Raw genomic sequence first — 25657 nt, forward strand, 5'->3', positions numbered from 1 at the left:
CTGCATTGCCATGGTGTTAAAGTTTCAAGTCATTAGACTTGAGTATAAACTTTTATAAGCATGAGCCTTGGTCTTCCACTCACATCCATCCCCTTTAGAAAAAAAAACAATGTGTAAAGTATTAAAACAAAAGGTACATACAGATATTTTTTTTATTAATGGCTTTAAAATACTGTAAAAACATATTGTAATCTTGTTTGAAATGTTGTAGTGTTCTTAAAAATATAGTGAAAAATATTGTAATTTTGTATAAAATATTGTAATGGTCTTTAAAAATATAGTGGAAAATATTGTAATTTTGCATGAGATATTGCAATGCTCTTAAAAATAATGAAAAATATTGTAATTTTGTTTAAAATATTGTAATATTCTTAAAAATATAGTGGAAAATATTGCTCTTACGTACCACAAGACTTCAGTAGTCATATAATATACAGCCAACTTTAGCTTTTTTATTCCGTTCACAAGTAAAATCATGTAACTGTTCCTTCTCTGCATTATGAAATGGTGACAGTCCAAAGTTGACAGCAAATAAATTGACAGTCTGTTTTACTCAACACAGTGAATTAATGCACCATATGCTGTCTCGTTTTGTTGGGAGTTCACCACCCTTATCATGTTTTAAGTAAATATTGCCAAGTGTCGAGATAAAGCTATAACCTCCTCGTTGTAACTAATATGGTGAGCAAACACATTGGATTGACAAGTTTTTTGTTCTCATGGACTGGGGATTGAAAATATCAAAGGTCCATTGATTTGCTGTAAATCAATTGCTCAAGCACTGTCATTGAAATTTACACAGTATATAACTATGTACAGTGTGTAATATATTTACAGTAGAATATATAGTTCACTGTAATATATAATTTATTGGGGCGGGACGTCGCCCAGTGGTAAAACGCTCGCTTAATGCACTGTCAGTTTTGGATCGATCCCTGATGGTGGGCCCATTGAGCTATTTCTCGTTCCAGCCAGTGCTCCATGACTTGTATATCAAAGTCTGTGGTATGTAGTATCCTGTCTGTGGGATGGTGTTTATAAAAGATCCCTTGCTACTAATGGAAAAATGTAGCTGGTTTCCTCTGAAGACTGATTCAAAATTGCCAAATGTTTGACAACCAATAGCTGATGATTAATAAGTCAGTGTGCCCTAGTGGTGTTGTTAAACAAAACCATCTTTTAACTTTATATAATTTATAGTTTGTGTAAAGGGGAATGCAGTTCTCAGAATGTTAACCCTCCAGTAAGATAGTGGGAATTGTTATCCATTGATGCAGGTGATTTAATTTAGTTTACATGACTGCTTTGTCACAATTAAATGGTCTTATCATGAATAACTGCTCTTGATAGCATCAGTGTTATTCTATATAGTGTGATATCAGTGTATACATGTTGTTAATGAATGGCAAATCATTAGCACATATCTAAAGCAAATTCACAGTTAAAAATGGAGTCCATGAGTTATGGCCTTTTTTGTAAGGTTGAATATCATACATGTAGTTCTAAATGATACATTTCAGTCTTTATTTAATGCATTTGTTTGTAAATAACTATAAATAAATTGGTATCACATATAATCTTCTGTAGAGTTACATCAAATATGAAAATTGTAATAAAACATTCTACTGGTAAATGTAGTTGAAGGTATAATCTTTATTTTTTATAACACAAAAATTATAAAATGATACATACCTTTAGTGGGAAGTGGTTACATGAAACATGTAAATTTTATGCTACATTGGCTGCTCAAAAACCGTGAAACAGTGGCTTTATATATGAGTTACATGCAGGTACCTGTAGTTGAATTTATACAGATCATGTTACGACCTATACAAATTAATCATTTGTTAATATCCTGTCTTTATCAACTGTTTTCCAAATATTTACTGCTGTGACAATAAATGTGCCACTTTTATCACATAAAAAGATAAATTTTACAATGTGTCGGGGGAAAATTATTCAGATACTGTCGTGTTTGTTTTTTGTGACAAGTAGATTGCTCAATTCAAGCAGGGTTTTAAACATGCTGACCTCAAAACATTTCACGTCACTGGACCACGAGAGTGAAGCTTTAAAGGAACAGACCTTAGTTTTTAAACACTACAGTATATTTTTCACTATTACAGACATTTATGATAATTGAAATCAAATATTACTTAGATTTTATTCTTTAAATTATTCATTTGTATAGAACCGAAGTGTTTCTGGTCATCCTGGTGTTTGTAGTACCAAAAAATGCATTTTTCATATTTTTAAAAACGCACATGCATCTGAGAAGTAGTGGTTTCCTGATTTGACTTCTAGTCCATTTTTAAGAATGTTTTCTGTTTTAACATCACAGATATCACTCTATTGTAACTTATCCAAATGAGTTAATGGTTTTTAAATTAACTAAACTTAGTGTCCATTTTTTACGGGTTAAAACTAGGGTCTGCGCCTTTAATTAGAATAACTTTTAATGCATTTCTGAATATCTACAACTCTTCAGCAGCTGTTAATAACATCAACTTCATTTAAAAGACATCGCTATGCTTAGAAAATACAAAAAACAAAACCTGTGTGCCCAAATTAGTAAGATCTAAAGCTCTACCATGTAAGGTACATTTATTCTGCAATCACTATATTTAGTGTCGAGATTCTAGTATAATGACTAGATAATATTCTATATTTTTGGTCACTGACCAAAAATATAGCTTTTTGGGACAGAACTGCTAGTTATTATGAGCAAAGGAATGGTGTATTGTTAAATGTTACTTATTGTTTTATTTTCAGTTGATCGTTTTTTGGGTTTTTTTTAAACATTTCGAAGACAGTATTTGTTTTAAAAATAAGAAATAAATTGTTGTTATTTAAGAACTATTTTATTTTGGTTTATAGATATTGTAAGCGATAAGGCATTCAATATGTGTAATCTTACTACCCTTGAAAATGGTGAAGTTATGTAATAAAATAGTTAATTTCATAAATTTTTCAAATTATACAGGATTGCAGAATAAATCAAATAATCGGTTACTCTCTTTGGATATCGGCTTTATTCACCTCAGATCGAATGGCGAATGTTGCTTGACAGAACCTCGCAGCATTTGCCATTCTAACCTTTGCAGAATAAATCTGATATCTTAAGACAGTAACCAGTTATACTTTCTCTACATATAAATCAAATCACACAGATGAGACTAGTAACATGGCTAAAACTGCTACAATGCAACCGTTCAGTCAACATATACACCATACATGTAAATAAAAATGTGTACTTTTCTTTTTTTAAATTAAAAAAAATAAATCCATCAACGTTTTTTTTTGGGGGGGGGGGGTGTAACAAAAATAGTTAATTTTAAAATATGTCTCACCTTCCGTCTTAATAAGCTTTCTTCCCATTCATCGTAAAACGTTAAGCTGTAATTTTCTGACAGTCTCATGTCTTCTGTCCTGTCCTGTCCTGTCATAGAAAGAAAGTCCAATAACCAAAACTGTCCAATATGTTTCAGTAAATAAGTATGTGTAGATGTTTTTTTAAGAAAGAAAAAAATTCCATGCTTTTTCTGGACAAATATTCGGCAGAACTGATTTACTTCATAGTAGTCTACGTATCTGTTTGAAAAGTAAATTTTTTTTTTTAATAATAGGGCAGTTCTTACTGGTCATTGTTAAGAAATGAATGTAAAGAAAGAATTCTATATAAACAGGTCAATCTCTGTCTATTTACCGGTAGTGTTAAGATATACTTGTAAGCAGGTACTTAGTGTGAAGAAGTCAGCTCCAGTTCCAGAAACCATGGATATTCAATGAATCAATATATCTTTATTACCTGATTCATGAAAGACTCAAGGCTGCCTGCTTGAAATTCTGTTTGATAAATAGATCAGATAACTCAAGGTGCAAGGTGCTAATAGGGTGTGCTAATTACTGCTAATGGGAGGTTTGGGGATAATGATAGTAAAATGACGTACGTGTGTATACTATATTTGGCAAAAAATTATAGTGGCATCAGATTGCTAAATGGAGTGTGTCTAAATTAAACATTGTGAAAAATTATTATTTCCGAGTCCATACTTGTTTTTTGTTTTGTTTTAATAGTATGGAACGATCTTTTTATTGATTGAAAACATATTTTACTGCATATAATATATATACACACATACAAAAGTATTAGGCACAAGTTATCCAACTAACGAGGTCCTCCTGTTTTTATTATATGCCTGTCTTTGACAGGTCATATTATGATATGGCGTAATGCGATATATTTAATATAATCATCAAATTCAAGTTTAATTTGCATTTGGCTATTCAGCAAGTAACTACTTAAACCCTGGTTGTATAATAATGTTGTTGTTTTTGTCCTTTCAGAGATACTTTATCTGATACATCCCCTCCAACATCCCCAACTGCCATCCGCAGAACAACTCGCAGTACTGATGAGAATGTGTTTTCTAGACTCACAAGCAATACTCAGACAGCATCACAATCACAGCCAAACCAAAACAGGTGATTGGGTGGTTATCTTTTGTGAAGACAAGAATTAAATATACATGTGTATAAGCCACTGATGATGAGTGTTTACCAAAACCAAAACAGGTGAGTGAGTGAGCTACTGTTGGTCCTTTATGAAGACAAGTATTAAATATGTAAGTCACTGATATTTATTTACATGCTCATATACCACTAGAGTTTCGAGCAAAGTCACTGATGATGATGATGATGATAATGATGATGGTAGTGTTTACCATCATCATCAAACCAAGACAGGTGACACAATGTCTTTTACAGACATGACAGACATAACAGACACATCAACCACATCATCATCATCATCATCATCATCATCATCATCATTACTGAGCCAAATCAAGCCTAGTGCGGATAAAACTAAAGTCTAGACTTGAGAATTCAATAAAGTTTCACCTATATAAAATTGTTTAATTTTTAAGTCTAAAGATTTTGCTAAAAAGTCTAAAAGTTTTATAAGCATAGACCCAAGAGTCTTTTAGAGATTTATTGTTAAAACTTAAAACTGACTATTTAAATTCTCACCAACATGCATGGCTAATAGTTTGGTTTGCCATAACCTTGCCTACTGTCTAATAGTGGGGATCATTTTATTAATTAAAATTGACCAAATAAAACATAAAAAAGCAATTATAAAGGCGGCTGACTCAAGATGATATTTCTGTGTTGTTCAGGTTACATAAAAAAAGCAAGAGAAACATTTGTTATGTTTTTATTTATGATCAGACACGTATATTGTTTATTTTGAGAGGAAGTAATGGTAAAGTGCAGAATATAAAGGATTCCTTGCTACTTTATCATTAGCAGTGTTCGACATATATTTGAGAAAGTCACTAGCCCTATGAATAGTATTAGTAATACAGTTGATAATTTACACTAGCCCAGACCAAATAATCACTAGCCGGGATCGAAGGCTAGTGGATTTGTCGAACTCTGTTATTAGTAGTAGTCTATGTGGCGGTAGCAGGTTTCCTAACTCCACTGACCAAATATTAAAGTATAACCATATGTTAGACACCAAATATCCATAGTTTAAAATGTGCTGAGATGTCGTTGGAACAAATATTGCTTATCTTTCAGAGGAAGTATAGTTCCGTCCCTGCCGCGGCCTACCAGTGGCAGATCATCCCCTCTCACCTGTACACACACTGCCGAGGGCCACACCCGAGCTGTGCTCTCCGTGTTTGCTACCGACGATCTCCTCTTTACTGGAAGTAAAGGTACACAAGAAACAAACATTCTACACCTCATACCTGCAAAAATAAAATTGTTCTTTTGCAAAACATTTTTTTCTTTTTCTTTTTCTTTTTCTTTTTCTGTTCTGTTCTTTCCTTTTCTTTTCTTTTCTTTTCTTTTCTTTTCTTTTTCTTTTTCTTTTTCTTTTTCTTTTTCTTTTTCTTTTTATGTCAAGCCAAAACACTTTTAAAATTTTGCTGATACAAAGTATAAATCTTTTTCTTTTTCTTTAATAAGATGTTAAGACAGTTTCATAGCTACGTGTAGTTAAAATTTAGTGGCTTTTGCTTAAGAATTTGAATAACAATAAAAGTATAGCTGATGCCTCCAATAACACTATATTATTAAGTATTTCTTTTGTTAAACATTTATTCATTTGTTTTGTTTTTATTTTAAATGTACAGCCAGTTGTAGTCATAGCATCAACATTTTCCAGATTCCTGTGACTAGATGTCCATTTTGCCAACTATTTATTTTAGTGATCATTTTGAATTTAGGGGATTTTAGTTATGGGAATACTAATAAATAGTCTGGTAGATAACTAAATGTATCATAATGCACATTAAGTGCAAATATACTTGTGGGTGTGTGTGTGTGTGTGTGTTGAGTTCTTGTACACCCAATAAAATGGTCTCAAACCAACTGTAAAATTTGTAAATGGTTGAATTATGTGTCTTGTGTGAACACTCGTTAATTGTGCAAATCATCTCATATTGTTTACCACTAAATATTGGATTTTTACTTTAATACTGTTAAATACATGAACAAAAACATTTTAAGTAAGTATTTAGTAAGTATATACATGTATTAAAAAAATATTGTTTTCAAAGTTTACACACTATTTCAGACCGAACAGCCAAAGCCTGGGATCTTCAGACAGGGAAAGAACTGATGACCTTTGGTGGTCATCCGAATAATGTCCTCAAGGTTAAATATTCTGAGATTACCAAGTTGGCATTCACTGTATCCCAGTCATACATTAAAGTGTGGGACATACGAGACAATGCTAGTCGCTGCATCAAAACACTCAGGTAAGTGAACACTTTTGTAGGTAATTTAATATTATGTTATGCTAGTATTCATAGTAATGTAATTGTATGCTGCAGTGTAGAACGTTCAAAATAATAGACTTTTTTTCCTTTCTTTTTTTCTTTTTTTCTTTTCTTTTTTTTTTTTCTTTTTTTTTTTGGTGCAGGGCTCGAAACTCGGCAAAAAATAGAGTGGCCCAAAAAATAATAATGGATGTTGGCAAATTATGGTAAGCAAACCACAAGCAAGATTTTAATGTTGAATAAATATGTTTAATACAAATATTAACCTTAGACTACTGAATTAATTTTTGACAAAAACCACGTTGAGTGGGTTCAAGTTTATAATTTTTACTGACATATATTTACTTAAATGTTTTATAAATACATAATATAAAGTTCATATATGAATTGATAGTATTATTTTCGTGCATTTTTTTAATTTTTATGATATTTTAGATCAGTTAATGGTGATTAAAATTAAGCAAAAAAAAAGTTGCATTTACTTATGGGCATTTGTGGCCAGCTGTCCAGTAGTTATGTCCATTATTCCCGATAACAGTGGCTTTCTGACCAGACTTTAAAAAAAAAAAAAAAAAAAAATACGATTCATATTGCAATATTTGGTGATTTTCGTTGTTGGTAAAACGATCAAATTTATTATCAAATTAGCTCTCACAGTCAGCTATCGATTCCTGAAAATGGCAGCAACATGCCGCCATTGTTGTCAAGCGAAAATACTTGCCGAAAACCACTTTTTTAACTCAAAATTTCAAGCTATTTTCCACTGAAAAACAACAAACAAAAGCTAGCATGCTGTAAACTAAACTGTTTCCTGTTAAGAAAAAACGTTTCCATTGAGAGTCGTGTGCAAAACGGCAGGGAAATATGAATTGGGGAATGCATTGTATACAGTGTACAGTATATCGACTGGCGTGATGTTGGGTGAGATATCTCAGCTGCAGTAGTCAGAAGGTTAGTAGTGGCTCATATGTTGATAATAATATTATTTGGGTGACTAACGCCATTATTTTTTAATATTTAAAGGGACATTCCTGAGTTTGCTGCAGTATTTAAGATGTTATCAACTAACAGAGACTTTTTAACAATTGTAATTACATATCAAATATATTTTTCTTCATGATATATTAGTGGCTGTATATTAAACATGTTTCTGATCGTTCTAATATTTGTACTACGGGAGGTTAAATTTCATTATATTTCCTAAAATATATTTTTTCGTACATACAAAATTATTTGAAGACAAAATCTAGTTTGGGCCACTTACAAATATTAAGACGATCCAAAACACATTGATATACAGACATTGATATTCTAAACAAGAAAATATATTTAATATGTAAGTTTAATCATAGAACTATTTTATTAGTCAGAAACAGCTTACAATGTAGCAAACTCGGGAATGTCCCTTTAAGTTGCCCAAATGGGACATTGGTCGCATTTGTTAAACTGGCTACAGGCCGTTTTGAGCCCTGTTGGTGTGTGGAACAAAATATTTTGATGACATGAAAATGTCTGAGATACGTATAAACAAGCTAGCATTCCCAGCATCTGTCAATAAACCTTTCACTGTATCTAAATGCATCTGATATATGAAATACACATTTTATTTAATTGCATTATTGAATTAATTTATCTTAAATGCCTTTTTGTGAAGGTTTTTCAAAAATAATTTTGATATGTTTCAATGTGTTGATAACTTTAAGATAATAGTTGTCCAAAACAAAACCATCGATCTGTGCATTTAATAAAAATATGAAATTTAACTTAAAATAAATGTAATAAAATGACCCTCTATTTGATAACAACAAGTATGGGAGAAATATGTATATATTTTACACAATAATTAAAATATATGATTTAATATATAATGACCGAAATGACAGTTGTTGATGTAACATCAGTGTTCGAGATTAACGGTGTCCCGATATCCCGGGGATACCAGAATTTAATTTTGGATACCAGACTTCAGTAACCCAGTATACCACCGGGATACCATAATATGGTATCCCGGTGGTATACTGGGTTACTGAAGTCTGGTATCCAAAATTATATTATAATGTTGTTTTTGGGGTTTTTTTTTAATCCTACGTTTTTTTTTTTTTGCTGAAACAATGAAAGTCATCATTTACTGGTGAAGTTAAGTAACAGTGTCGTCCATGTTTGTTATGATGTTATTTATGAATTTCATTTAAGTGGGATACTAAATTCTCAGGTGGGATACCAGATTTTGAAATGTTAGTATCCAACTGGAATACTGCCCAAAATATTTAATCTCGAACACTGAACACTTTATGTTAATCTGTAAGTGTTTTGTTTTGTCTGTGTAGCTCTTCAGGTTTGAGTACGAGTGGTTCACTAACCCATGGTGCACGGCAGATTGAGCTGGCCCCTGGGGAGCATCACATCAACGACATTGTCCTCAGTGGTGACGGCAACACGCTGTACTGTGCCACAGGAAACATTGTCAGAATCTGGGACCTCAGACGGTCAGTAACACTTAATGTGGACACCTTGTGTAATAAGCACCTGTTTTACCCAAACTCTGCTATGAATTGTGATCTGGGACTAACACACACACACACGCACACACCCTAAAAAAAATTAAAAAAAATAATAATAATAATAATCTATAATAATAATAATAATAATAAATAAATAAATAAATAATTATATAAATAAAACTTTATATATATATATTTGCATTACCCAGAACCTAATGTGTAATAATGCATTCCTGATATCCCCCTTCCACATTGTAATACATAATTTATTTCTGTGTAAAGGCTCCAATTGCAGGCATTGAATTTCGTAAGACATTTATGATTCCATTTCACAAATGTATGCTTCAAACTCGAATCTGTTATTGACAGAAGCACAGAATCCTTCTAACTTCGTAGCCTCTTTTGCAATAGCTGAAATTAAACTCCTATAAGAAGCACATTACATGATAACCACCTGCCTCTCCCTTAGGACTTAGTTGGAATTTAAACTTTTTGCTCTAGTTCTAAAATTTAGGTTGATTTTTTTATATAAATAGTCCAACAAACTTTATTTTGACAGCCCATCTAAATTGCACAAATCGCCAGAAAAGGTTTCGGCCCCGCACTCTAATTTTATTTTTTGGGACTTAAGTTTTTTCCAGACATGAAGATTATTCTCCGTATTTGGTTTTAGGTCTTTGACCTTTTTCTAAATTTTATTGCAAATTCCGCCCACCTCCAACTTACCTTCCCCCTCCAAACGGCCTTAACGATGCCACACACGTGGACATATAGATCAGACTTTAAACCTTTAGACCGTCGTTCAAAATGTTATGTTGAAATTTTATTTTTTTAAATATTATTAAATAATCCGATCCTCTTTTCTTTCTCTTATTTATTTTTGGACTGTCCTTCTAAAATGCTCCAAATTATATAAATATTCAGTCGAGCAGTCAATTCTTTTTATTTTTGGCTTATAACCTTTTTTTCTTTTTTTTTAATTCTATTAACTTTTTTACTAATTGCTATTTTCAAAATTCTGCCCATTTTCAACTCTACCTCCATTCCCCTCTCTCTCCCTCCCTCTCTCTCTCCCTCCCCCCTCCCCCCCCCCCCCCCCCCCCCCCCCCCATCCCGAGTCAGGCCACCGATCTTATCGGAGGTCGGACTCGTGATGGGCGTGTTCGAAACCCTAGTGGTATATGGACATGTTAAACTAGTTATCTATCTATCTCCCTTGCTGTTGTTTCCTAGGATTGTTAGCTTGGTGGGTGCAGTGAGTTTTCCCTCTTATGCATCAGACCAAGTATCGGAATAACCAAATGTTAGATATTTGGGGCCGAATTTACAAGGCCTGTTTTTGTTTTACACATGTGAATATACAATGTTTAAACACCTATGTTTAAGAAAAACAGGATTTGTACATTCAGCCCAAAATATCTGTAATCTAAAATATGTATGTGTAATTACCACACAAAAAAATACATGTTATATTTTACATTACAGGTACAGTGCAGTTGGCAAGCTGAGTGGCGGTCACCAGGCGGCCATCATGGTTTTAGCTGTGGACTGTGTTAACAATTCCACTCTTGTTGTGACAGGATCAAAAGACCACTACATAAAGGTAGGCAGGATCACAGTTATAGAACCAGCTTCTCTGGTGTCGTGGTTAAGTCATTGAATTAAGTCTGGTAGGTACTGGGTTCACATCCTGGTACCAACTCTTGACCCAGGATGATTTGTTTTTAATGGTTCAATGAGGTGTAAGATTACCATATCAACTTCTCTCACTAATCATCAACAGCTCACTATTAATTCTTGTCCTGTGGCATGTTCCTTAGACCGAGTGGTCTCAAACAATTTGACTGGTAACATCATCTTCTATCATGTCGCATTCATCTAACATTAGGCATAAAAAACAGTCCCTCCTGAACATGCGTGTTTCCAGTGTCTATGAACCTTCATTGGATATAAGCACAGAATACAAGTTAAACAGAAATGAATGAACATGAAAGAGTAGTTAGGTTGAGGCCTTCCTTCTGATGTCTTCCCTGGATCAAAATACTATCTTTAGAAAGATGCTTAAAAATGCATTTTACATTCCACCCACAGTATTAACAGGTGTTTGCAGTGATGGATTACATTTTGTATTTTTTAAGTGTTTGAGGTGATCACTTTACATTTTCAGGTGTTTGAAGTGATGGATGATGCAGCGGGTGTTCTCACACCCAAATACAACCTGGCTCCACCTCATTACGACGGTATCCAGTCACTGGCTTTCCACGGCAACATGCTGTTCAGTGGGTCACGGGATGCGTGCATTAAAAAGTGGGACATTGTTGACCAGCAGTTGAAGCAGGTGAGAAGCATGCTGAACTCCATTGAAAATGCACCATCCAAGTTTTAGTTGTTAATACTGTCATGTGTGAGGTTGCTATAATACACACCATACATTATGTGGACTATTTACTGCCTACCAGAATACATCAAGTTATACAAAAGTACTTAGACATATTATTTTTTTCTTCCTGTATCCATTTTACAACTACAAATCTGACTGGAATTCATATTTCACTTTAAAGAATATGGGGTCTGAGTTTCATGAGACAAATGCAAGCCATTTTTCATGCACAACTACCCTCATTCTTTCTCTGTTTCTGTTTTTTCTTTCTTTCTTACTTTGTTTCTCTTTCTTTCTCTCTCTCTCGCTTTCTCTCTCTCTCTGTGTGTGTGTGTGTGTCTGTCTGTCTCTCTCTCTCTCTCTCTCTCTCTCTCTCTCTCTCTCTCTCTCTCTCTCTCTCTCTCTCTCTCTCTCTCTCTCTCTCTCTCTCTCTGTGTGTCTGTCTTTCTCTCCTTCTGTTTCTTTCTCCATCTCTATCTTCCATCTCCCAGCTAGCTGTATCTATCTCTCTTTTTTTCTCTGTCTGTTTCTTTCTCCATCTCTCCGCTAGCCATTCTCATTGAAATATTCACTTACTCATTTACTCTCAATGTGGTGACAGGGGAAAGCTCAAAATGTCCATTATATTTCAGTCAATCAATTCTGCTCACAAGGACTGGATCTGTGCGCTGGACTTCATGCCTGGTAGCAATGTCTTGCTGAGTGGATGTAGAGGAGGATTCGTCAAGCTCTGGCAGATGGACTCGTGTACGCAGATTGCCGAGATTAAAGCACACTCCAGTCCAATCAACGCCATAGCAACAAATTCAACTAACATATTCACAGCTTCAAAGTAAGTATTGTGGGAGAAAGAAGAGGAACTATAAACTGAAGAGTTGGGGTTAGGGCTTTTTTGGGGGGTAGGTTGTTTTTTACTAATATTTTAATCATAATTTCTCAGTTCACACAACAACGTGGTTACATTAAGAGAAAGAAATGTCCTACATATATTCCACAAATGTCTGTGGGGTATTTATTAAGAGTGAAGTCTTCCTCATATACATGTAGCATTAGTACATTGATTTTGGTCAGAACTCTCAAAGGCGGAATTCACTGTGACAGCAACATTGGTTAATGAGCAAGGACTGGATCTGTGCACTGGACTCCATGCCTGGAAGCAATGTCTTGCTGAGTGGATGTAGAGGAGGATTCGTCAAGCTCTGGCAGATGGACTCCTGTATGCAGATTGCCCAGATTAAGGATTAAATGTTGCTGTCACAGTGAATTCCGCCTTTTAGAGTTGTGACCAAAATAACTAACACTACTGGCTAACCACCAGTGGGCCAACATGGGTTGGCTGGTAAAAATGATGGCCCCCTGGCAACATGCTGTCAAGAGTCCTATTCCAGACTTCAATAATTTGGAAACTCCACCAGCTGGGTTGTTTCCCTTTTTATTCAGTAATTAAGTGACATATGAAATTCAATACTTAAGCGAAATAATATGCATTATAAAACATCCCTTACTAATCATTTATATCTTATGATGGCAACAATAACTCTGTGACCTGTTCTAACAAAGAACCCAGGCATATAAATTGACTGTATGCTCCAAACTTTGTAGGACAAAAGTACAAAACAGATATGAGAATGTAGTTTGAGGTGTATGTACTAACAAAAGCACCCAAAATATAGTTGAATCCCATTGGCTCGAACCCCGTCGGTGCTCAAGAAACTATTCGACTTAACCGGTCAACAATGTGTAAGTGTAACTCGGGACTTCGTTTTTGGTGTTGCAGTGTATTCGACCCTTCCGATTTCGACCCAACAACATTCTACTCTATTATTAATAACTAATAAATTAACAATTTCATTTAAAATATTTTAGAGCAGTGCTGATTTAAAGCTGTAGTCTTGAGATATTTTTATTTAACCACTTAGAATCAGTTGATCATCCACATTTTCTTCGCCATTCTTCAATATCCTTTAGATGTAGTCACTAATCTAGGTCACATAAAAAGTTATAACTGACAATAAGTGATAGAAAGATGGGGTGCTTTCTCTACTAATTTGTCTGACAGAGTATTATAAAACAGGCCTGGACATAGCCCAGTGATAAAGAGCTTTCCTGATGCGCGGTCAGTCCAGGATCGAACCCTGTTGGTGGGCCCATTGGGCTATTTCTTGTTCCAGCCAGTGCACCATGTCTGGTGTATCAAAGACCGTGGTAAGTGCTATCCTTCTGTGGGATGGTGCATATAAATGATCCCTTGCTACTAATGGAAAAATGTGGCGGGTTTCCTAAGACTGTATGACAGAATTACCAAATGTTTGACATCCAATAGCCAATGATAATAAATCACTGTGCTCTAGTAGTGTCGTTAAACAAAACAAACCAACTTTAACTTGTTTGCCATATCAGGGCAATTAACCATATACATTTATAATGAAAGGGGACAGGATTTACCTCAGTGTTTGCCTGAATTGCTCGGGTTGTAGGATCAAACGTTCTCGGCAGACCCATTTTTTTTATATATTTTTTGTGTCTCAATCAGTGCCCCAAATTTGGTATATCAAAGGTCATGTGGGAAAAGTGCATGTAAAAGATCCCTTGCCGCTAATGGGAAAATGTAGCAAGTTTCTTCTGAAAGCTATATATCAGAATTATCAAATGTTTGACGTCCAGCAGCCATTTTTATTAAGCATTTTGCTCTAGTATCGTTAAAGGAAAAAAGTAAATTACTTTGTGAAACATTGTGGTATATTTCTTTGTTATTTCAAGACAGTTAACCATATATTTTGATAGTGAAAACAAATGCAAATTTATTAAAACTAACTGTAGGAAATGTTATTAGATGAGGAGGCGGGACTGCAGTTTTAACTACAGACTTTCGTTTTTGAGGGGCATGAGTATGATCTAGGGCTCGAACTTAACAACAGCACTGACAGCATTTGCTGTAGTTGCAATATGAATTGCTGTATTTAGGGGATTCACCAGTACAGTCTTTTGCCAATGGATAAAAATTATTGCCTTCAGTTTAAGGGACTGTTTTTGTTTTTGTATATTTGTTGCAAAAGTGACCAATTTAAAATTTGAAATTGTCATCGGTGAGCATTCTGCCTGTGACAAAAACTTTAAAAAATTGCCAGAGGTAACAAATTCTTAAGTTGGAGCCTTTGTGATCTGATGTAGGTCATCCCTCATTTGAAGAAAGCAGACTTACCCTCCATCTCTACTTTACAAAATACATGGAGGTCATCCCTCATTTGAAGAAAACAGACTTACCCTCCATCTCTACTTACTTTAAGGAGTGTGATTTCCCCGACCTCGACGTTCTGAAAAGTGTCATTTTTCACACTCATGTTTTTCTCGGAAACAAAAGTCTGTAGCTGTTGTTTAAATGGACATTCCTGAGTTTGGTTCAATTTTTAAGATGTTATCGACTAACACCGACTTTTTACTGATTGTAATTACATAAAATATTAGTGGCTGTATATTAAATGTGTTTTTGAACATTATAATATTTGTACTCGGTTAAATTTCAATTTATTTCCTAAAATATTCGTACGTATGAAATTATTTGAAGACAAAATCCAGTTTGGGCTTGTTACAAATATTAAGACAACCAGAAACACATTGAATGTACAGACACTGATATTCTAAACAAGAAAATGTATTTAATATGTAAGTTTAATCATAGAAATATATGGAGCAAACTCAGAAACGTCCCTTTAATGGGTAGCAGAATAACAACACCTCACTGTTTCTTCTCTCATCTGTGTTCTTTTTACAGCGAGCCCGTTGCCAAAGTGTGGCAGGTGCGTCGGTCTAGCAGCCATAGACTGCATCTACTGGAGTCTTTCATCTGATCATCCTTCCATCTGTCTTTCTGTCACAATCACATGTAACCTTGTTTATTTAATCGCTTCACTCTGCTTATTAACATTGTGTTAAAGGGCTTCTTGTGAGGTTTTGAAACTGTGTGCAATGTGTGTGGTTATTTTTTTAACATTTCTGTGTTTAATATTTTCGACTATTCTGTGATAAACAGGAGCACAAAAGGTTGATATTTCTGGGTGGCAACTATTACATTGCTATTATCATCTGTACAAATTTATATACATGTATATAAATATCATCTAAGCTACACCTACTGCCAGTGGAATCTGGGCCAGTTTTTATAAAAGTTAGTCTAAGACTCAATAGAGTCTGAAACTTTAGCACATTGGCATGCAAGAGACTCTAATGTTTTATAAGCTCGGGCCCTGTATGAAAGGACTTGTTACTCATGCAATCATCTACGGATACCAAAACAGGCTCATTTTTGTCAGTAGCTCTAGAAACCTGTCATGGTTATATTGTAAAATATACATAAATGATACATTGTGAGCCTAGTTTATGAAAGGTACTTGTCAGGTGTTACTTTCTTAAACAGCTGTGTAAATTTTATCATTTTAAAATACAGCTGTTGAGCCAGGGGTATACATCTTAATTGTCCACAGTTAAACGCATTTAAAATAAACACAGAATGATTACCTTTCATAAATTTGGGTTCTGTGTGTCCACATTTGCCATAAAGATTTCACATGCAGCTAGGACTTTGTGCCTGTAGGGCATTTTTTTATGGTTAGGTGAACTTATCAACTTCTGTGTATCAATAAACAGATTCATTTGTTACGCCTTTCTTTCTTAAACAAGATAATTTTGGTCTAATTATGGTATACACAAAATGTATATGAATGTACATGGTCCAGTTATATGCAGAATGTATATAGATGTATATAAAACTGTTGGTTATTTGTATATTGTGCTTTGAAAATTGTTTTTGCACAGTATTAAATAAAAACGTTTGTGTGTTTATATTGTTAATGTTTCCACATTATTTATCCTTTGTTACACAGTTATATCTAAATTATTTACATTCCATACTGTTACTTGTATGTATTGTTGATTTTAAAATAAAATGGCAAATTAGCAGTGCAATCATGTTAAAGAATCATGATTAAAATGACATATATGTACATGATTTGAGTGGAAAAAACAACAACAAAACATTAAAGTGGCAGATTTTAGTTTCCACTGGTTACCAGTGAAAATGGACACCAAGTTTGGTTAATCTACAAACTTGTAACACGTTTGAATAAAGTTACAATAATGTGAAACAAGAGTCTGTGATGTTGAAATGTGGAAAATACCCTTAAAATGTAAAGTCTGATTTCATTCATCAAAAATGGCTGCAATAGTGAAAAATATTCCGTATAGTGTTTAAAATTAGAGTCTGCGACTTTTGAAGTCATCAATTATTTTGCTTGATCGTTTTTTATTCAAATTAATTGTTTATTTTTAATCCTACAAAATGTTTCTTCTTACAATGATGTATTAAGAAATTGTTCTATTCTGTCTAGTTTTCAAATTAAATGATATTGCATATTATTTCTGATAGATGGAAGGAACTGTTTTAGCCTCTGATGCCACTTCCATTGATAGAATTCAGTCACTTGCAGGATGACTGTTTCAGTAATAATTTGTTGTTATTTAGAAGGCATAAGCCTGTGTGTTCTCAACAGGTTTCTTCTCTAGATATTTGTTACAATTACTGTGTTAAAGAGACTGTTGCGAGTTTGCTGTCAACTAACAGCCTTTTTGATGACTGAAATTAAATATCTGGTATTAAATACTTTTTCACTCAAGTGTCATTCTATTTTGTAATATATCTTTTCATGTTGATAAAATTATTGGGAGTTAAAAATTATATTTGAGCTATTACAAACATTAGGACAAGCAGAAACATATTTAAAACATATTTAATATACAGAGACTGAGTGTTCTAAACTAAAAAAAAGTATTTAATAGAGTACACTGTAAGTTTAGTCATTAAAAGGTCTATTAGTAGGAAAACAATAGCAAGAAAGTTAGGACACTCTTTAGCTAATAGCCATTCATTAAGCATTTGTTTTGTAATGTATTCACATAAATAATTGAAACAAGTAAAGTATGTCTGTAAACTGTGATAGTGCTACCATACTTTTAATTATACATGCATTTGAATCGACTTACATATTACTAGATGGATGCTTTCTGTGATATTGTGTCAGCAGATTTGGTTGTTGAGCATTGTGCAAGAGGTCATGGGATCAATCCTTGAGTTGTTTGTTGTTCTACGTTATATTTCACAATTTGGAGTAGGCCTATTAATAACTATGATATGTGCTGTTCTGTCATGGCGAATTGAATATAGAACAAAAACTAATAACTAATTAAAAATAATAGCCTGTTTGGTGGTGGCGGGTTTCTTTCTTAGTGTTTGAAACCATGCTGGGGTGGTCTCAGGTTCTTTATCAAAATTTGGCTGCTGCTTGATATTTGAGGCTTTGTTCTACATTAATTTGTATATTACTTTTCTTTCTGTTGCAGATCTTTTAATCATCTTTCTTTCCACATCTCAAATTAATACCCTTTGTCTGTCATACTGCATTTTACTTTAATTTTCTTTTTTTCTTTCTTTTTTTTCGTTCCTTTTTTTTCTTTTCTAATGTTCCATTTTATTTTGAGTGGACTTGAAACGTGTGCTTTATTGGCCTATTAATTTTAATTTTCAGCTTGATTTTCCTTCTTTTGTTTTCATTTTATGATTTTGTTTCAAACCTGCTTCATTATTTTACGTTTGCTTACTACCTTCCCTCTTTTCGTACAGTGACCAGACTGTAGGTATATGGCGACCAAGGACAACTCCTGATCCATCCGACAGTTCCGATATGGGAGACGAGAGACAGGGTATCAGTTCTTAATCAAAGGGAGACAACTCTTCTCACCTTAGGAGTGGTGAAGATGGAGGCATTTTACTTTATTTGTATCAAATATTTATTTCCTTAATTCCTTTAATTTGTTTAGAATGGAAGCAGTTTTGAACTCGGTATATATTAGTCTTGTAATATCATAAATCATGTTGTGTAGGTCAAATTATTTTTCAAGTTATTGAGGGTGCAACAAAAGTTTTAATATAGCACGAAAACCATAACATCATTATATTGTGTAGATACTCTTAACGTAAAAAATTGGCTGACCATGGTGAAGTTTGTGTCTAACACATTTATTGGGTCTTTGCTAAACTGTTATTTTATCAGCAACCTATAACAACAGATATTAACATTACTGGGAACAGTATCCCACACAAAAACAGAATTATATAATATAAATCTTAAATTTTTTTTTTTTTTTTTGAAAGTATAGTGATGATTGTTATAGTCATATACATGGTACAATCATGGTTATTCTTGATTTTGAAAAACCCAAAACTAATCAATCTATTAGAGCCAGAAGATATTGTCTTAATTTATTTTTTTTCAAAATCGAGTATGGTACATGTACTAAAAATGACACATGGGTACTATTTTATGTTGTGAATATTCTGTACACATTTTGTTTTAAATGAAATACTTAGTTTTTAATGAAATACTATATGATTAATGCACAAATTGTGCCAGCCAAAATGTGTTACATTTATCTAGTAGTCAGAAACATAAAAAGGTGGAGAGTATAACATGTACATTTCTGTAGTGGTCAGAATTGTGGTTTTTTGAAGTGGAGAGAGCATGCATCTTCTGGATCTAATATATTGTAATGTAAAACCGTTACTATACTACGTTATATCTGCTGCATGTCGTGGAAACTTCATGGTCATGTGTGGTTCCTCAGTGATTACATTACTTTAAAAGATGTTTTACAGCTTGTTTACAGAAATAAACTGTGATTGTTACTGGAAGGTGTATTATTCTTGTCTAGACTTGCTCTAGTCTTGTTGTTGTTTACAGATTACTAGTATATAGACCATAATTTTGTTCAGCTATTAAAACACTTTTTTTAAATGGTTTGCTGTAACATAGCTGGCTTTTTTTCTTTTTTCTTTTTTTTTCTTTTTTTTTTCAAATGAGGCACGTTCAGGAGGGCTCACTAGACTAGTTTTTGCGCTGAACATTAGGTGAATGTGATGTGATAGTCAAGTTGTTTGCGAGTGCTTGACCTCCTGAACACATCACTGGTATATAATGTTCTGTAATGAATCCACATACCATCTAAAGCATTACGTAATTGTTGAATGGCCCTCAGCAATGTTTGCTTAGTGTTAACCTGTTTCATGCACACAGACTAGAGCCAGTCTAGGGTCAGTTTGTGTGCATTGTGTGCTAGCTAGCTTGAGAAATCCAACAAGTTGGGACGTTATTTATCGCGACTGTTAAAACCAACAATATACATGTTATATATATGTAACCTCATGTCTCAGTTTTATTTATTAATGCCCAGGGTATGGATTGTGATACAAGATTGTTTTCTTAATACAGTCTTTGTTAAGAAAAAGAAGAAAGAAAACAAAAACATGAAATTCCTAACTGCCATTTTTTTTCACTAGGTAGTGGTTATGGTATGTGCTGTCCTGTCTGTGTCTGTGTGGGAAAAGTGCATGTTTATAAAGATTCCTTGCAGTTAATAAAAAGATAAAGAAGAATTCCTCTTAAAAAATATGTATTATTATCAGAATTATAAAATGTTTGACATTCAAATTCTGATGATTGATTAATCAATGTGTTCTGTTGGTGGTGTTAAAAAGCAAACATTAAATTTAGTACCAGTAAGCTATGTTGCAAAATAGTGATATTGTACCTTTACACTATTTGACAAGTTCAACATAGATCTACTGTTTGTGCATTAATTTGTCAGAATAAATGGGGTGGGGTTTTTTTTATATATAGTGCTTCAGATCTCGAACATGCTCAGGACCAAGTAAAGAGTCTGATTTTAATGTGTATCCAATTTAGAGAGGATATATTCGGTACTGTCATTTGAAAAGGGGCCATGAAAAACATCCTGTTTTGAATCGGTTCAGTTTATTGAGGATTTGGTTTTGAGGGATTTCCTTGTTTTGTTAGCAAGATCATAAATACAGTTTGAGAAATGCTAGTATTTTTTTGTATTATTATTATTTTTTTTTTTTTGTCATACAGTTGATTCTGACATGCTATCAAATATCTTATTGATAAAATTATTCCTTACTGATTAAAATATCACACATTCCATCAGTTGGCATGGATCTCAATTCTATTTCAAATTCTATTTTTACTCCCAGTTTGTTCCTGTATTGTAAAACTGTCTCCATTTTGTTAATGGTGGTATCCAGGGTGGCCCAGCCAGTCTCACTTGTAAATAGCTGTGTACAAACTTATGTGTGTATATAAGGTCACGGGTATTGGGTCTTTTTGTTTTCTCTGTGGACAATTCCAGATGTTTTGGGATCAAAACTATTACGCTTTTTTGTTTTTTCGTTATGTTTGTTAAACAAAATATGTTGTCTTCCTCTGAACTCAGGTGATATTGCTGTTCAAATTCTGTTCCATTCTGTATTAACATGAAAAATTAATATTCAGTGTCATTCAGAAAAAAATCCTTCACTCATTTTTTTATGAAGAGTTCACAATAACCACCTCCATCCTTTTTAAAGCTCTGGAAATAATATTTGTTCTTCATGTATATACAACTGAAGTTTTAAAATGTATGTACAATTTTTATTTTTACATACCATACCCTCAAAATTTATTAAGGATCACCTGTATTTATTATTATAAAAAAAAAAGTTGTATTTGTTGTAGGTGAGGGATCAGCTGGTGTGGCGAAACCAATTTCAATGTCATACACAGAGGAGCAGTATTGTTCTTATCTGTATTGGTCTTCAACTGTGATCGCCCAAAATACTATTTTCAGGAAGTAACAGCTGATCTTATGCCTTGTAGAAGGTTTTTGTCCTCTCTAAAAAGACCTTTCTTGCTATTTGTCTTTCATTAGCCATTTACCTGGAGCACATTTGTATTATTTGATGATTAATTCATGAACCTGGGCAAACTTTGAGTGGAATATTATGCTGAATTTTTTACAATCAGATTGGCCACAATTGCATGGAGTGTAAATGTATTTCTGATTATAAATGGAACAAAATGGAACAGACTTTTGAACATAGGGCTGTGTGTTATTGGAGTGGTTATTTCTTGATATAAAGTAAACCGACGTTGCTTTAATGTTGAGAATGATTATTTGGCTGAGTTGTCTGTCTTGAATGAAACAGCATTGCGTAAAAGACATTTATCTGTTAGTGTAAGCCTGCTTATAATATATGTTGATATCATAAACAATAAAATAAATATTTATTCTTCATTTTGAAGGGCATTCCCTCCATTTATCATCATACTTAATGTTCAGTGGAAGGAAATGTGTATTCTAGTGAATCTTGTCAAATGCAGTTCCTACTTAAATCCATTGTATCATGTAAAACAATACCGAGGAGTAGTAGACATTTAATTCCTATAGCAATGTTCAGGTGAGAGGAAGCATATGCAGTCATTTATGGTTATATATTATTTGCTTTTGAGTGCATTCTAAATTCTAAATTTGCCTTCTGTATTTATAATGCTTGGTTGTGGAACAGATTATGACACACATGTATTTAGAAAATGAAATTTGTAAAACTTGCAGCTAGATTTACCTAAATCTAGGATAAACACATGTAGATCTGCATTCTCCCCCAGTTATGAAATATAGGGATCTGATTGGGTTTTTTTTAAATTATTAACACTGGGGTTTATTTGGAACCTGTAAGCATGCTAGTGTCCTAAGTGTAAATCATGTTTTACATATACATGTATGTGTCTGTTGAAACAGCGTTTGTGTTGTTGTATAATCCTTAAAGGAATTCCAGTTTCATTCTTATGCGTTATGCTATTTATCAGGTTAACATACACTCATGTACATGTAGGTTTATTTATTCTAGTCTTAAAGTACACATGTACCTCATAATTCATATTTACAAGTCACAGATTATTGTACTAGTGTATTTAATCAACAAACTGTAATTATTAGATGCAACATCATCTACAAGTCTAAGAACATGCATACCAATCAATTAAACAGTCTGTGTATTGAAATACTGCTTAAACAATTCATTAGAGTAAATATAATTAAAGTTTTGTGAGGTTTTCTTCAACTAGAACCTGCTCTGGAAATTATCACACCAGAGAGAGAGAGAGAGTACTCTTTTAACATGCCCCTATACCACTACGGTTTCGGACATGTCTAGCCAGTGATCTGGTCCGGGACAGATCACACCAGAACAATAAAAACAAAGCAAAAATGTATTTATATTTTTCTGTTAAGACATTTGTGTTATTGTTATATAATATTGAGTCTGTCTGGACATATGTTCAGTCACATGGTGTATCCAAGAATATGAGGTACTCCAGAATGTTTCTTTTAAGTCTAAAAACTAACCCTAATGTTTGAAATGAACAAATAATCAAGACTGGGTACTTCAGCTGCAATGAAAATACCCTGCAGCCAGAATATTTTATATCCGGAAAGTATCATCATGTTTCCCCATTTGATATTAATTTAAAGGACCATGTGCTACGCTCACTGTTGGTTAGATATCTATGTCGGGGTCACTCAGGTCCACATATTAGGGCATTCACTTGGGAGATTTGCCAATATGAACACCCATAAAGTGGGCAAAATACACAGCTATATTGTAAACATCATTTGCAGTGCTATAAATATTAAATGTTGTTTGTTTTGTTAAAAAAAAGATTTGTTAGCAAACATTTTCATATAATAGGGCTGTCCCAGAACTGTTAATGGAGAGGAGCAGAGGTAAAAATTATCCAGATTTTATTACTACCTGAAAACTGTTCCTATTCTTTAAAGAAAAGCTCACAGGAACCCCTCTACTTTCAAGAACAGAAATTGTGCATGGAGTTCTATACTCTGGAAAGTGACATTTGGGTTATGCTCATCCTGAAAGTTCATTGAAAAAGGAGAAACTTTTATAGAGCAGGGTGGGTTTGTACCTCCAACTCACCATCCCCCATACATGTTTCTGATTTTTTTAAGAACCGTGAATGTTCCCAATTCATGGGGGTGAGGTGGCAGGGCTGTCCAATATAATTTTTGTATCTGATGTAAAGAGAAGGTAAGAGTCACAATGTAATAAAATGTAATTCTTTTAGTTTTACCTGGTATTTACATGTATAGTTTTATTTTATTTTGTAAATGTTAAAATCTGGCAGCTTCAGAATTCATCTCAGAACCTCTCAACCTCATTTGATGATGCCTGGTACAGCCCAACGTTTGTCAACTTTATTCTGTAGTATTTCACTCTATTTGATTAAACATATTTCATTAAATATTACAAACGTTTATACACATGTTGCCAAAAATATATGATTTTTTTTTTCTTTTGTAAAGTTGGGTTTGGGTATGATATTTTTAGGCATGTGATAATAAAAAGATTTAACAATATGCTGATGTTCCAGCTTTAGATTGGTGCTGTGTAAAATAACTAATGAAATAAAGATATTTTCATACTCAAATCGTCTTTGTTACTTGTTTAATTTAGAATTCAATGAAGGAAGGAATGTTTAACGACACCCCAGCAGGAAAAATACATTGGCTATTGGGCATGAAACTATGGTACATGCAAACATGAATGTTTAAATGTTTATATTAGAGGCATGATATAACTGACAGTATGCCGAGGTATGATTAGTCAGGAACAATCGCACTCATTGGACACAGAAATGTTTCTCCATCCCAGCCAGTGCTCCTGATTGGTACATCAAAGGCTATGTGATGTCCTGTTAATTAGAAAATGAATATACAAGATCTCTACTACTTTTCAGTAGGATATGTGGTGGCAAGTTTTTCAAATCACCATGTTAGAAAGCAAATGGTCTGTTTAAACTGTACTAAGGTGTCATTAAATAAAAATGTTTTAAGCTGACAATTTATAGAGCTTTCCCATCAAATCTTGTGCAGGTGGCACTATACCAGATAACATCGGGCCAATTCAGTTAATACTACTTGCCATGACATTGTTAATAAATGTGAGTGTTGTCCAATAAAAATAAAACATTGTTTTAACTGGCAGTAAATGTTTTCAATATTGTTTTATCATGTATCACTGCTTAAAATATGGAGAAGCTATAAAGCTAGGTACTTCAATTTCGTGAGAAACTAGGGTGTATCCCGTTACGTTGAAAATGAGCCATGAATGGTTTTCGCATTTATATTGTGGATCATAATTTGGTTGATATGTTGCATATAGTATTTTAGCCACGTGTTGGATTATATTTGGCATAGTGCAACCTACTTGCTGTGCCTCCGTTCAACAGGAATACAGTGGTGGCCAAGATAAGCGTACAAAACAGTGCTGGAACAAAAATGACAAAGATATTCGGGTACAATCTGCTAACCTAAGGCCTTTTTACCATGTATTTCCATCATTCTACCCTTATAATTAGTTGTAATTCATGTAAAAATGTGTGGTGAATCGTTTGCAACCCTATATAGCTGTTTGGCGGTAATCCTAATATGAATAAATGGAAGGTGGAACCAAGGGAGGTTTGGAGAGGGGTAAAAAAAGAAAAAGAAAATTAATATATAATAAAATTATAACTCGCAAAATTTAGGTCCTAGATCCGCCTCTGGTTACCAAATCGTTTGTTTTCCAAGAAAGGTGTTTTATCATATGCAGTACACATGGAAATGCAGGACTAGATGTGGAACCTATTTCTCACAAAACCCTTCATGGACTTTATGAAAAAGAAACCACAATAAAACAACAAAAAGGGTTTGAGTTTGTCAGAATTAGACAAATTAGCTGGATCTCCAAAGAGAATGAGATTTGTACAGGTACTCAATGGGCCAGACTAGACATTGGTACCACTCAAGGTGGCAAAACTTCCAATGGTGTCAAACTATTTGTTCCACCAAAATAAGATGCCAGGGAACTTAACACATTTCCTGCTGAAGCGATTCCAAATCCAACTACCAGCATTACTGGTGGGATGAGTCTGGTGCAAAAGATTAATGACAACGAAACCTTTGCATAGCTGTCCCTGTTCATGCATGACTGGAGATAATCATAGGGTTGGTGATGTCTTTGATGCACAGTGGCAGTCAAAAAT

The 25657-nt window shown here is 33.7% G+C and overlaps 1 protein-coding gene across 3 annotated transcripts in view; it reads left to right on the forward strand.

Annotated features, from left to right (window-relative positions):
- LOC121381972 (kinesin-like protein KIF21A) overlaps positions 1-24061 on the forward strand; it is a 135609-nt gene extending 111548 nt beyond the window's left edge. For 2 of the 3 annotated variants that reach the window (XM_041511410.1, XM_041511411.1), the window contains 8 exons: positions 4348-4485; positions 5587-5726; positions 6590-6773; positions 9122-9280; positions 10781-10898; positions 11463-11633; positions 12308-12507; positions 18349-24061. In XM_041511410.1, coding sequence (XP_041367344.1) covers positions 4348-4485; positions 5587-5726; positions 6590-6773; positions 9122-9280; positions 10781-10898; positions 11463-11633; positions 12308-12507; positions 18349-18442 — 1204 coding nt within the window. In that variant the 3' untranslated portion in view covers positions 18443-24061. Of the gene's footprint in view, positions 1-4347; positions 4486-5586; positions 5727-6589; positions 6774-9121; positions 9281-10780; positions 10899-11462; positions 11634-12307; positions 12508-15447; positions 15559-18348 lie in introns of all 3 variants that reach the window. The other variant, XM_041511413.1, reaches the window with a different exon arrangement.
- Positions 24062-25657: the final 1596 nt, after the last annotated feature.

Source organism: Gigantopelta aegis, chromosome 9 (assembly GCF_016097555.1).
Source record: "Gigantopelta aegis isolate Gae_Host chromosome 9, Gae_host_genome, whole genome shotgun sequence".
Classification (NCBI taxonomy): Eukaryota; Metazoa; Mollusca; class Gastropoda; order Neomphalida; family Peltospiridae; genus Gigantopelta; species Gigantopelta aegis.